This window comes from Heteronotia binoei, chromosome 12 (genome assembly GCF_032191835.1).
Source record: "Heteronotia binoei isolate CCM8104 ecotype False Entrance Well chromosome 12, APGP_CSIRO_Hbin_v1, whole genome shotgun sequence".
Lineage (NCBI taxonomy): Eukaryota > Metazoa > Chordata > Lepidosauria > Squamata > Gekkonidae > Heteronotia > Heteronotia binoei.
The window spans coordinates 82,145,139-82,158,497 of record NC_083234.1 but is presented as its reverse complement, the minus strand read 5'-3'; the positions used below and the strand labels follow the sequence as shown (position 1 = coordinate 82,158,497).

The 13,359-nt window shown below is 47.7% G+C and overlaps 1 protein-coding gene across 1 annotated transcript in view; it reads left to right on the top strand.

Moving 5' to 3' along the window:
* The window catches only part of COL5A1 (collagen type V alpha 1 chain), a 451,358-nt gene that overhangs the window by 335,047 nt on the left and 102,952 nt on the right, over window positions 1-13,359 (top strand). The window contains exons 30-35 of the mRNA XM_060250656.1: window positions 302-409; window positions 797-850; window positions 9,379-9,432; window positions 10,770-10,814; window positions 10,910-10,963; window positions 12,166-12,210. Of these exons, the coding sequence (XP_060106639.1) occupies window positions 302-409; window positions 797-850; window positions 9,379-9,432; window positions 10,770-10,814; window positions 10,910-10,963; window positions 12,166-12,210 (360 nt within the window). The remainder of the gene's footprint in view (window positions 1-301; window positions 410-796; window positions 851-9,378; window positions 9,433-10,769; window positions 10,815-10,909; window positions 10,964-12,165; window positions 12,211-13,359) is intronic.

Genomic DNA, 13,359 nt, shown 5'->3' with positions numbered 1-13,359 from the left:
AGAGGAGATGAAACCCCTCACACAGTTTGTCTCAGCAACCTGCATCAATAAAGGTGTCTCAGATAGAAGATCCATAGATGGATGATGAACACACACGGTCTGAAGTGAAGCTTACTTTCTTTATACAGTTTGCTTTCCTTAAAATTCTGTGAATAAAATTCACTTGATTAGGAGCTTCCGAATTGGCAATGAGATTTTGCTTTTGGCCAGAGTTTAGTGCCCACTGTATGGAATAATGCCTTTCACTGTAATAAGGAGCAACAGGGTGGAGAAGTTCATCTCACTTCCATCTCATTAACAGGGTGAAATTGGCCCCCCTGGACCGCGAGGCGAGGATGGGCCTGAAGGCCCCAAAGGCCGGGGGGGGCCCAATGGCGATCCGGGACCCCTCGGCCCTGCTGGAGAAAAGGTAAACAGCCCCAAGCTTGAAGAGGGCCACAGAATGCGCTGGGAAGCCCACAACGGTACAAATGGCGAGGTTATGGCCCTGCGTGCCTGATCCTTTCCCCACTTAGTCCTACAGCTGTGACTAGAAATGACCTCCTTGAGAAATATACTCCTGTTCATTTGGGCCATGACAGACTCACCCCACTATTTCTCTGGCAGTCGGGTTGTAGGGAAATAAGTCCTGCAGCCACTGTGCTTGAGCTGGGCCCCAGCATCTCAGCTGAGCTCCATTGCCATGCTAAAGCCTACCCTGCTCCCTGCCCCACCCTCCTATTTTCACTAGTCCTGGAATTTGGTTAGGTATGTTTATGTTGCTGTTTAAAATATACATATTGGTTGTTCTCTGCAGGGGAAACTAGGAGTTCCTGGACTGCCAGGTTATCCTGGTCGACAAGGCCCCAAGGTAAGCTTTAAACATTGAATTGAAATAGCTTTCCATTTGGGTGAGGGCTGCCTTAGGTCCATCATTGGTGCCAGCTCTGGAGAAGAACCGCAGCTGGTGCAGAGGAACGGATGATGTGGGGATGCCCCAACTGACAAGTGGCATTATGTCTGCAAGGAAATAAAAGGAGCTGTTCTCACGGCCAGATCTTAGGGGAGGGAAATGGGTGCCTCTTATTGATGCTGTTGTCCTTGTCATCTGGAACAGCATTGTCTAGTTATCTTGGGAGCCCTTCTGTGGTCATGAGAGGAGAGGGCAGAGAGGCGAAGGGGGCGGGATCACAGCAGAAGGCCAAGAGGGCGGAGGGAAGGGAAGGGAGACTGCACTTTCCTTCCTGCTCCAGCAGCTAGACTAAGAGCACTGCCACCCCTCTAAGCCCAGAGTCTTAAAAACAAAACACCTTTTGCAACCAATAGACAAACTGCATCAAAATCAATAATATTATAAAGTTAAAAACACATAAGCACCTTCCCTTCCCTATCTACCAAGAAAGTATTTCAGCTTTTAGACACAGTTTGAGCTCATATTTTCTTGGCTGTCAAGGCAAACTGCTGCTTATAAGAAACCTCCTGGTCCAAATCAGAGAAATGGTAAAATAGTTTCTCCACCGCAGAAGAATTTATACCTCTTAAGATTTCAGCAAGAAATTAATTTCTGGGCTCTGTGCACAAAGGGCAAGCCAGAAGATCTTTTGGGGCTCCACCAATATGCCTGCAGCCCTGCAGCAATCGCTGTCCAGGTGGAGGGGCCATCTAGAGTAGCAGAAGGCCTGGGGTGATACCACACAGATGTTAAAGCATTCTAAAACTGAGGAAAGTAACACTGGAGAGAGAGGAAGCTTTTCCATGTTCTGTCTGAACCAGGTAGAAGATCTGGAGCAAGAGATTGTGTTTCTGCCCGACAGGCATTGGCCTTGAGGATCCACTTTTGAGTACTGAAACCAGGCAAAGGGGTGCCATGAGATGAGAATCCTTCTCCCAAGGAAGTCAAGGAAAGAGGTTGTCATGAGTGAAGCAGAGCAGCACTTTGCCCTAAGAGCAGGCTGACAGAGAGACTCCTTTGCTTTCTTCAGGAGCTGAATAGGGCCAGATGCAGGCAGGCTCTGCCTTCAAGTCAGCCAAGTTCAGCCCATGCTAAAGGCGCTGGGAGACTGTGCGGCAAAGCTAAAATTCTCTTTTTAAAGGGATTTTGAATCATTTGCAGAGTTGCTCATTCCAGCCCCAGACCTCTATATCATACAGGAGCTGCAACAACTGTCTGTGTGTAAGAGGACTGATACGTTCTGATTTCTCAGAGATGGAAGAAAGAATCAGAAGCCTGATAAATGTGGAACAATATCATTTAAATATAAGATCAAAACCTACCTTGCTTGAACCTTTAAGTCATTAGAATCTCTCCAGAGCCCCTACAGGGCTCACCTTGGTTCTAACAAGTTTATCAGAATGAAATTCCTGTAACATTTGCCAACTCAGTTGATTCTGATTGATTGAGTTTAAGGTAGTGGCTAGATCTAAAAACTCCACAAACATGGACTTAGCAGGGCCCTTAATACTCCAGTGAGCCAGCTGGTAAAGAGTCAAGCAATAACTAATGGTACCAACTTCTTCTTGAACCCTGTTATTCAGGATGGATTATACATGGTTGGAGAGCTCTCAGTCCTTCAATCTGTGCTGGAGAAATGTGTTGTACAATGTGGAGGTTTCTGTCCAACGAACTAATTGGATGATAGTTCTAGGGAATCAATTTGCAACCCTTTTCAAAAAACTAGGCCAAAACAGGTGACCACCAGTCAAAAAAAGTCTATACATTGTGGGGGGAATCAGATCTTCAACTGGGGACTTAAAAAAAGAAAGAGAAGTAATATGCATGGGATAGAGAAGGTAGAGAAAGAAGTACTTTTCTCCTCACAATACAAGAACTCGTGGGCACTCAATGAAATTGCTGAGCAGTCAGGCTAGAATGGATAAAAGGAAGTACTTCTTCACCCAAAGGGTGATTAACACGTGGAATTCACTGCCACAGGAGGTGGTGGTGGCTGCAAGCATAGCCAGCTTCAAGAGGGGATTAGATAAGTGTCAAGCATAAGATCTCAAAATAACCAGTCCTTGATTTTGAAACAAAGTATTGGTTTATTGATAATCCATTCTACTCAGAAAGGCGCCAGATTGGAAGTGATACATTGTACTTCAAAACTACCAGCTGTAAGGGGCACATCAAAGCGACTTTAGGAATGCTACTCTAGCGTGTGAAATTCATACGCTTGCTACCTTATCTGTTATCGCGGTTTAGCTACATCCTGGGTTCAGACCTGAGCCTGAGAAAATGTTCCCAGAAAGGTTTTATCTTCAAAGAGGACATTCCTGCATTTGCTGCAGGTGAGAACTAAAGCAGAGGTTACATGGCTTTGATGTGCAACATACTAGAAGACAGCTATTCATACAGGCAAACCATAAATGAAACAATATGCTTGACAATAAGCACATGGAGCAGAGGTCCATCCGTGGCTACTAGCCACAGCGTATTATTGGAACTCACTAACCGATTTCCCACTCACCTTATGCTGCTCTCACGTTCCTCTTCTCAGCGGGGCTTCCTTTTGATTTCACACTATGTGCCCCAGGGCTGCAAGTAACATTGACATTTTTGTGCAGCAAACAGAAACTGCTAAAAACCAGTTTCTATTTGCTGCGTGAAAACATCGACGCTAGCAGCAGCCTTGGGTCAGATAGTGTGAAATCAGAAGAAGAAGAAGATGATGATGATATTGAATTTATATCCCGCCCTCCACTCCAAATCTCAGTCTCAGAGCGGCTCACAATCTCCTTTATCTCTCTCCCCCACAACAGACACCCTGTGAGGTGGGTGGGGCTGAGAAGACTCTCCCAGCAGCTGCCCTTTCAAGGACAAGCTCTGCCAGAGCTATGGCTGACCCAAGGCCATTCCAGCAGGTACAAGTAGAGGAATGGGGAATCAAACCTGCTTCTCCCAGATAAGAGTCCGCACACTTAACCACTACACCAAACTGGAAGGAAGCTCCACTGATAAGAGGAACGTGAGAGTGGCGCAAGATGAGTGGGAAATTGATCTCTGTCTGGGGCAAGTGATGCTCTGTATTCTCGGTGCTTGGGAGGGACAACACTATGAGGACTTCTAGTGTCCTGGCCCCACTGATGGACCTCCTGATGGCACCTGGTTTTTTGGCCACTGTGTGACACAGAATGTTGGACTGGATGGGCCATTGGCCTGATCTAACATGGCTTCTCTTATGTTCCTAATCAGACCACCAGTTTCAGACTTGGAAATGGGAAGCTGATCGAGGCAGGAGAGGCACCATATACTGTGCAATAGTTTGTATGGCAGTTTCTTGCAGAATCTAGGCATCCCAACTAAGAAAAGACCTGCCTAGGCTGAATTATACAAGTTCCCAAAACTGGGAATCTTGAACATTTAAATCTACTTCCCGCTGTTGCAGTTTTGCGTAATTAAACGTCTTCATTTTGAGGAGGTTTTTATAAGCAGATCTTAGCTACATGATGTAATTAGAGGACGTTCCAGATTTTTACCAGTGAAACTGCAAAGTATGATATACTAACTCTTTCCTAGTGTCCCTACATTCTCAATGAAACCACCCTCAAACTGGGGATTTTAACGGGTTTGTTAATGAGAGTCACGAAGTAAAAGTCCTCTTGTGGATCAAAACAATTAATAGGAAGCAGAGAGTGAGTATAAATGGGCAGTCTTCACAGTGGAGGATGGTAAGCAGTGGGGTGCTGCAGGGCTCAGTACTGGGTCCCATGCTCTTTAACTTGTTCATTAATGATTTGGCATTGGGAGTAAGCAGTGAAGTGGTTAAGTTTGCAGTTGACACTAAATTGTTCAGGGTGGTGAGAACCAGAGAGGATTGTGAGATCTGTTGAGGCTGGGTGAGTGGGCGTCAACATGGCAGATGAGTTTCAGTGTGGCCAAGTGCAAAGTAATGCATATTGGGGGCAAAAATCCTAGCTATAAATACAAGTTGATGGGGTGTGAACTGGCAGAGACTGACCAAGAGAGAGATCTTGGGGTCATGGTAGATAACTCACTGAAAATGTCAAGACAGTGTGTGATTGCAATAAAAAAGGCCAACGCCATGCTGGGAATTATTAGGAAGAGAATTGAAAACAAATCAGCCAATATCATAATGCCCCTGTATAAATTGATGGTGCGGCCTCATTTGGAATACTGTGTACAATTCTGGTCACCGCACCTCAAAAAAGATATTATAGCATTGGAAAAAGTGCAGAAAAGGGCAACTAGAATGATTAAAGGGTTGGAACACTTTCCCTATGAAGAAAGATTAAAACACTTGGGACTCTTTAGCTTGGAGAAACATTGATTGCTGGGTGACATGATAGAGGTTTACAAGATTATGCATGGGGTAGAGAAAGAAATCCTTTTCTCCCTTTCTCACAATATAAGAACTCGTGGGCATTCAATGAAATTGCTGAGCAGTCGGGTTAGAACTGATAAAAGGAAGTACTTCTTCACCCAAAGGGTGATTAACATGTAGAATTCACTGCCACAGGCGGTGGTGTTGGCTACAAGCATCCCCAGCTTCAAGAGGGGATTAGATAAACATATGAAGCAGAGGTCCATCAATGGCTACTAGCCACAGCTTATTTTTGGAACTCTCTGTCTGGGGCAGTGATGCTCTGTGTTCTTGTGGGGGGCAGAGTGGAAGGGCTTCTAGCCCCACTGGTGGACTTCTTGATGGCTCTTGAGGTTTTTCTGGCCACTGTGTGCCACAGAGTGTTGGACTGGATGGGCCATTGGCCTGATCCAACATGGCTTCTCTTATGTTCTTATGTTAATAAAATGATTTGAGAAGTTGAATTATGGTCTCAAAGCCATTTATGGCATCAGAATCATCATTCAGTAGTTCTTGTTGAGAACTCTTGAAGTTTCCACCCCTGGTCAAGTCAAGCAGCCTGGGACCAATGTATCTATGGGAACGTCTCCTCCATGACGTCCCCGGTGGATCATTATGCTCTGCTGGTAGTAATTTACTGGTGATCCCTGGCCCTAAAGAGGTCCACCTGCCCTCAACAAGGGCCAGGCCTCTTTGGTCCTGGCTGCAACCAGGTGGAACTTCCAGACAACGTCCAGGCCCTGCAAGACCTTCTGCAATTCAGCAGGGCCTGTAAGGCAGAGATGTTTCGCCTGGCTTTTGATTGAGGACAGTGACAGCTGGCACCTTCCTTTTTTCCCACCACCCCCTGAAGTTTTCCTCCCCCCCCCCTCCACATGAGCTCCTCTGACAGTCTGGAGAAGCAGCATACTTAGCAGAATGCCATTGAGATTTTTGAAAAATTTTACTGTTTTAATCTGTATTGTTGAGTTGTTTTAATTTCTGTGTTATTCTTGCCCAGAGATTGGGCAATTTAACAACAATAACAACAACGATTGTGCCCCTGAGATATCCAACCTAGTGCCATGCAGGCTGTGCAGCTGATGGAAGGATAATCCTTCTAGCTATCAATGGCCCAGTTTGTTCAGTGACCTGATCCTGTGAAAGATGTGAAAGATTAAAGAAAGATTAAAAGAATGGCTGACTGTCAACATGCCCCATAAAACTAGGTAGGCTAACCCAATTCTGGAACTTAGATCACCACACAAGGTGAAATGACAGTTAGGCTATTGAAAGGACAATTCATCCAAGAAGATATTCAGCCTGTCCCAGAAATTCTGTGTGCCTTTTGATTTTGAGAGTTTGGGTGGGATAAAAACAGTAAGACAAAGCAGAGAACCCATAAATTGGCCCTGGATCAGTAAAACCGGAGTATAATCCGTGGACCCACGTTCCAAGTCATAAACATCCCCAGTTAGACCCACTGCAACAAAAATTAGCAAACAGCTACTGTCTCCCGGGCCTTAGCGTGCATTTTAACAGCCAGGAAACATGAATGAAGTATGCTAATAGTAAATGCCCCTCAAGTGCTGCTGAGTGGAGGAGTTTCATCAGCCTTAAAGGATGAAACAGAGATGCTCCTTTGGGCGCCACCAGAGAAGTGCAGAGGGCCGGGAGACTGCCACATCAAAGCCGGGCCGTCCTGCCGCTCCAGGGGAGCCTCAGAAAGACTTTCATGCCAGCCACAGCTGCCTCTCTCTCTGCTGCCCAGCTCACAGCCAGAAAAAGAAGCAGCTAAATTGGGGCACCTACATTATTCTGGATGAAAATGGCTGGATCGTTAATTAAGGAGAAGAAAGCATGGACTCCATTAGTGAGAGGAAAGGCGACTTTGGCAGTGGCCCCACACCCTCTTCACTTGGGAAGCTGTCAAATGGGGTCTTGCTTTCCATCAAACACAAGAATTCCCTGCGCATTCCCTGTGCAAGCAGCTCTGGAGGTGCCTGAGAATGTACATTTTTGTTAAGATTTCTTCTCCTCCTCCTCTTGGAAAAACAGGCGTCTTTGATACTGGAGCAGTGTTTGACCACAGAAGCTTGTTTTCTCTTGGGGTAGTTTTCATTTGTTCCTGCCCCACCCTCCATGGTTCACTGGTCGCCAGCCTTTCCACAAAGAGGTGCTGTGCCAGTTCATGTCCTGGTCTCTCTGTCCTTGCCACCCCTGGCCTAAGAGGGCACCCCTTTATGCCCTTCCCAGCAGGGCCTGTTACTGACTATGTGGAGTGCCTGAGCAGACCCAGCATCAGTGCAGGTGCTGGCCCTGGGTTGCAGGCAGCCGACCTGGATACAGGCCTGCTGAGGTGGGCAAGGGGGGGAGGGAGCCCTCGCTGCACAGCAGAGCCAGAGGGAAGCCATTTTATGGCCTGAGCCAAGCCCAGGGGACTGGGGGGTAGGGAGCCAAAATGCAGCAGAGGGGCAAAGGGGGCAGCTAGCTGGCATCTCCAGGGCACGGTGCCAGGCCTCAAGGCAGCACAGCTTGGGAAAGATCGAGTGAAGGCTGTTGGGAAGTGGGACACAGGTAGGGGTCTGGGAACCTTGCTGGCCCCAAAGGTTCAAAGGCGCTTTTGTTTGGCTGCTGTAGCTTGGCATTTTGCTTCCCTTCTGTGTTGTGCCCACTGTCTGAATGGGCCAGTTTTGTCTTGCTCCCATTTCTGCCAACCACCCTGTTTTTCCTAGCAAAGTTTGTAACTTTTTCCAGATCCACATTTTGGGTTCAACAGTTGTGCTACAAATCAGGGTGGGGTTTGTGATCCAGCTTTGTGCGTCTGGGCAGAGAAGACTCCCTGAATGCGCAAGACATTTCCTTGCAACCAGTAGCCAGCTGAAAACATTGACTCAGTGTGCAGCAGCAGTGAAAAAGGCAAATTCTTAGCTGGAGTTATTTGTACGGGGATTGAAAATATAACAACTAATATTGTAATGCTGCTGTATAGAGGAATGGTGCTGCTTCATTTGGAATACTGTGCACAGTTTGGGTTGCCATGTCTTGATCATATTGTACTGTGCAAATCTGGGGTCAAGCCCTTTCAACATTGGCATAACATCTTGCCTTGTGACAGGCTGCTAGAACAGTCAGTCTACACAAGCCTAACCATTTACATGCTGGTGCACCAGTCCTTAGGAGCAGGTTATATGCAGTTTATTTAACTACTAGACCATACTGGAGTTACGAATAATGGTTTACCTTTTTACATGCAAATTTCAGCTTCAGTTGAAGAGGAAGGGAAGAGGATGCCTTCTGACCAAGCAAGAATAACGTTGCACAAAGGCATTGCACAAAGGCATCAGGATTGATTAATTAATTAATGCATCAGGATTAGCTAAATTATAAAACACATGCAAAATTAAGTGCATATGCATTCTGTATGGGAAATTCTAGTGTTTTTGGTTTTAATGAGGGCCACAAAGTCAGAGACAACTTTAAACCGTTTGACCTCCGGAGGCCAGGTCTCCCAATATAGTGGAAAGGAGTGAGTAGACCTGTTCTCCAGAGGCCCGTTCTACCAAAGGCTAGTTAAACCTGTTCTCTAGTGAAAAGGGGCGGGTAAAATTTGTCTTGATTCTGTTTTGCCTTGTAATGTTTAAATTATTCTCAAAATGTAGTTTAAATAAAATTTAAAAGAATTTATTCTGAGATTGTTACCTGCTTATGGAAGTAATCTTCTAAAAACTAATGTATGTGATACTCAAATGTAACCTTGCTCACAACTTAATGCTACTAGCTTTTTTCACTCACGGGGTAGAATTTTTGCTCACGATACTGTGGAGCTTAGAGGGAACGTGGCTGTCGACTGTGCAGTCAGCCCAGGCCAAAACCTCCTTCGTAGTTCAGCTGTAGGTAGGACTGGAAGCCCTGGAACAGAAGCGCCCAGACAGCCATTTCCAGTGGAGCTTGATGCTCCTGTGGGTGCTGGGAGGAGGAGGTGGAGGTCCCGGGACTTGCCCTGAACTGCTTGCCTGCCCCAGGTGACCACCTGCCTCCTTCCATAACTTCACGAGGGGTGGACAAATAGCCTTTCCGTTGTTCCTTTCTTTTTCTCCAGGGGTCGATTGGATTCCCAGGGTTCCCAGGCACCAATGGAGAGAAAGGCGGAAGGGTAAGAGGGACCTTGCCTGATGCTGCTGCTGGGTGCTCTTTGCTTTCAGTGGAAAGTCTCTGTTTTCTCAAAGCAAATTTATATTGCTGACTGAATCCTTCATAACAACTCCCCAGTGGCCCCGCCCCATCCCTGATGACATATTTAGCCTGCTCTCCTTTCAGTGGGCTCAGAGCAGCACACGTGAGTCTCCATTCCACAATTAAACTGGATTAGGGCCAGTACCAATGCCCCGGAGAATGATTCAAGTACTGGATCCATTTCAAGGTGATGGTATTACCCTTCCAAACCTTGGGTGGCCTGGGACCAACATATCTAAGGGACCATCTCTCCTCATATGCTCCCCACGGAGCCTTGCGCTCTGCTGATCAGCATCGGCTGGTTATTCCTGGCCCAAACTAGGGACAGGGCCTTTTCTGTCCTGGCTCCTCCCTGGTGGGAGATCAGGGCCTTGCAGAGCCTCTCGCAGTAACACGGAGCTCTTTCCCCAGGCCTCACCCGATTACACCTGCCCCATAGAGGAGTATTATTTTGTCTGCCTTCGCTTCTATCCAGTTGTTATGGCTACAATGGAATGTATAGCACGCCATCTCTTAAATTGTCTCAGTCACTTTAAGTATTTATGGTATAAGTGGTTTTTAACATTTTTAAATTCGGAGGTTACCCATCCTGAGCCTGCTTGCGGAAGGGCAGGATCGAAACCCAACAAAATAAATTCAATGCAATAAGTTGACAGTTACAACTGGTGACTGTCGTCTTCTTTCCGCACCTTGAAAAAGACCACAAGGATGATCTGCTCTCTTGAGTCCTTCCCTTCCCTTCCCCCAGCATCTGCTGCTGCTTCCCTGCCTGGCTCACTTGCGGAGCCTTGTCCTTGGAGAGTGCCTGCAGCCCCCAGGCTTTATCACCCACCAAGCAAGCTCTGCTGCTACAACACAAGCAGCAAACTCCCCCCCCCCCCCGGCACACACACACAACTCCTCTATCAGGACAAAAGAACAGGAGTACCATTAAATTTGCTTCCTGGTCCCATTAAATATACAGGCTTGAAAAGAAGGCAGAAAATCGAAATCATCCTTCAGCATGTTAACGTTCAGCCACCTTGTTCACATCATGTGGGAGAGCCTCTGTTTCTCGCCTTCTGCTTCTTTTTCTGCCTGGTTGTTGTGGTCTGGTCCAAGCTCAAGTTCAAATTTTATATTATATATCTATATCATGTTGGTTTGGTTTGTGTTTGGAATGTGTCTTTAGCTGCCTTGGGAAGTCAGGGTGGGGAAAGGAAACAAAATGAAAGTCCCTCTTGACATGAACTCCCTGACTTCTTTCTTTCCTCCTAGGGCACCTCTGGCAAACCTGGGCCAAGAGGCCAGCGAGGCCCAACGGTAAACAAGCCCTGCCTTGTCCTTCTTGTTTTACCAGATTGTCACACAGTGGCAGGTAGTTCCATAACTGTCCTCTTTTCCCTCTCTCCCCAAAGGGCCCGCGAGGAGAGAGAGGCCAGCGAGGCATCACAGGCAAGCCTGGGCCCAAGGTATGTTGACATGGGCTTGCTGCATTTCTCCCCCATCCTGGGACTCCTGCGCTTTGGACAGGGAAGCAGTTTCCTTTCTGTTTGGCTTGTTTAGCAGGAGAGAAGCTTCTAAAATAAGAACAGGACAAGAACTATCCACAAAACTGTACTCAGTTAGAAGACAATTGGTGGCAGTTCCTTGTGACTTGTTCAGGCCTGGTGTGGCCTCTTCTGGGATGCCTGGTTGGCACACCTGCTGCCATGCCAAGGACAATGAGGTCACAGGCTCTGCTGGCGTAGTCACTCCACAAGTCTTGCTCAAGCGGTGACTGAGCAGAGGCATTTGCATTTTGGGAGAATCATCCTCTGCTGGAAATATCGCCCCTTCCCCTCCCCTCCCAGAGCACTGGGCGTTTCCCCCCTGCTCATCAAGGGCTCCTGAGGGGCAGAGAAATCATGAGTGCTGTTCATGGTGTGTTGGGCAGAAAGGTGGGAAAGAAGAAACACTTGATGACTGAAATGCCATTTGCCCACTTTAAATGTGTTCTGCATGTGTGGTGGGTTTGCAGGCCTGAAGAGCCCAGAGATTCCACACAGCCCCCCCCCATGCCCAGGCAGCAGGGGCCCCCCCTTGCCTTTTGAGGCCTGCCTCCTCTGCATCTCCCTGTGCCTGGAGGGGGGCTGGCTCCCCCCAATTTCAGGCCTCTTTCCGAGCCTGTTCTGTAGAACAGCTGCATTCCGCAACACTGCTAGCCACAGCAGCTTCATGACCCTCTGTGTAGAACAGCTGCCCACCACTGGATCCCAGCTGTTGAGAGCAAACTTTCATGCCAGGGCCATGGGTCAGGCTGCTGCTGTCCACACAACACTAGATGAGACCGACCCCTGGCCAAGCAGTTCCCTCCCGGACTCTGACTGCCGGAGTCGGCCTGCGGAGTGTCACGGGAGGGCTGGAGCCAGCTTCCGCTCCTTGGGTGCACGAAACCATCCCCTGGCTTGGTAAGGACGGATGAACAGGCGCAGGTGGGAGAGAGAAGCTTCTCTCCCGGCTGGCTGGCTGTTCACCTGCACCTGGCACGGGTGGGGGCCACTGCTGGAAGGAGTGACAGAGCAGGCAGTCAAAGAAGTGACCTGCCCACGCTCCATGTGATCCATTCAGATGGAGTCCCTTAGCCCAGAAGTGCTGGTGATTCTGAGTTTTAATTTTTCTTTCTTTCTTCAAGGGCAACTCTGGTGGGGATGGTCCGCCGGGCCCTCCAGGCGAGAGGGTAAGTTACACCAGGCTGGGGCAGGACGTTGGGTGGGTGGGGGTTGTCCCCCAAACTGGTCCTCTGCATGCAGGAGAGTGGCACAGGCACTGCCCAGGGCTTCCTTCTGGCCTGCAAAGGATGCTGGACAAGGTGGGGCCTGGAGCCGATCCAGCAAAGCACTTCTTGCGTTCTCATTCAACCACCCTTTGTAGTTTCATTGTTCAAAGGCCCTGGCCCTCCCTCGGCTCTCGCTGGAGCAGTGGCCAGGCAGCCCTCTGCAGCTTTTGATTGGTTGCATCAAACAGGAGGTGGGTCTGAACAAAAAAGTAGCAGTAGTCCAGCAGCACCTTGAATGCTAACATGGATTCCAGGCTGAGTCCAGTGGCTCCTTTAAGACCAAGAAAGTTCAATCAATCAATCAATCATTTTATTTATATCCCGCCCTCCCCGCCGAAGCAGGCTCAGGGCGGCTAACATGATGTTGTAAGCCGCCCTGAGTCCGCTTGCAGAGAGGGCGGGATATAAATGTAAAGTAATAAATAATAAATAAATAATAAATAAACAGCATCAATACAGTAAATTATACAATAAAATTCTGGGTTATTAGCACAACTCATTTGCATGACTCATTATCCTATGCCACACACCCCTGACATCACCGGAAGGTGCACTAAAGTACATCAGCTCAGCATCTACCTTCAAATGCTTCTTGAATTGTAATTGTCATAGTAAAACCTCATCCCCATCATACCTTTTAAATTACTTTCTCCTGTGTGGCCACAGAGGCATGAGGAAGATTTCCATCTCTCTGCTTTATATGCTTTCATTATTTTCCCATTTTTGTGGGGGAAAATATTAGAAATTTTGCCAAATCTTAGAGTTCAGCAAAACTCTCACAGGGGGATTGAACAAATGGACCCCAGAAGCATTTTTTTTTTGGAAGAGGCAGGTAAGAAAGAAAGAACACAATAAAATTTAGAGGTTCTGGAGCTCTGCTCCTGTGAGCTCCTGCCCAAAATGAGGCCTGCCTCCCCGCACATACATCCCCAGCGACCTCTGCTCCATGCCCACAAGATGGCAAAAAGCAACAACTCCAGGATCCCTGACCAAACTGGCCTGGAGAAAAACTGCTGCCTGACCCCAAAGTGGCCACCCGCATTTCCCTGG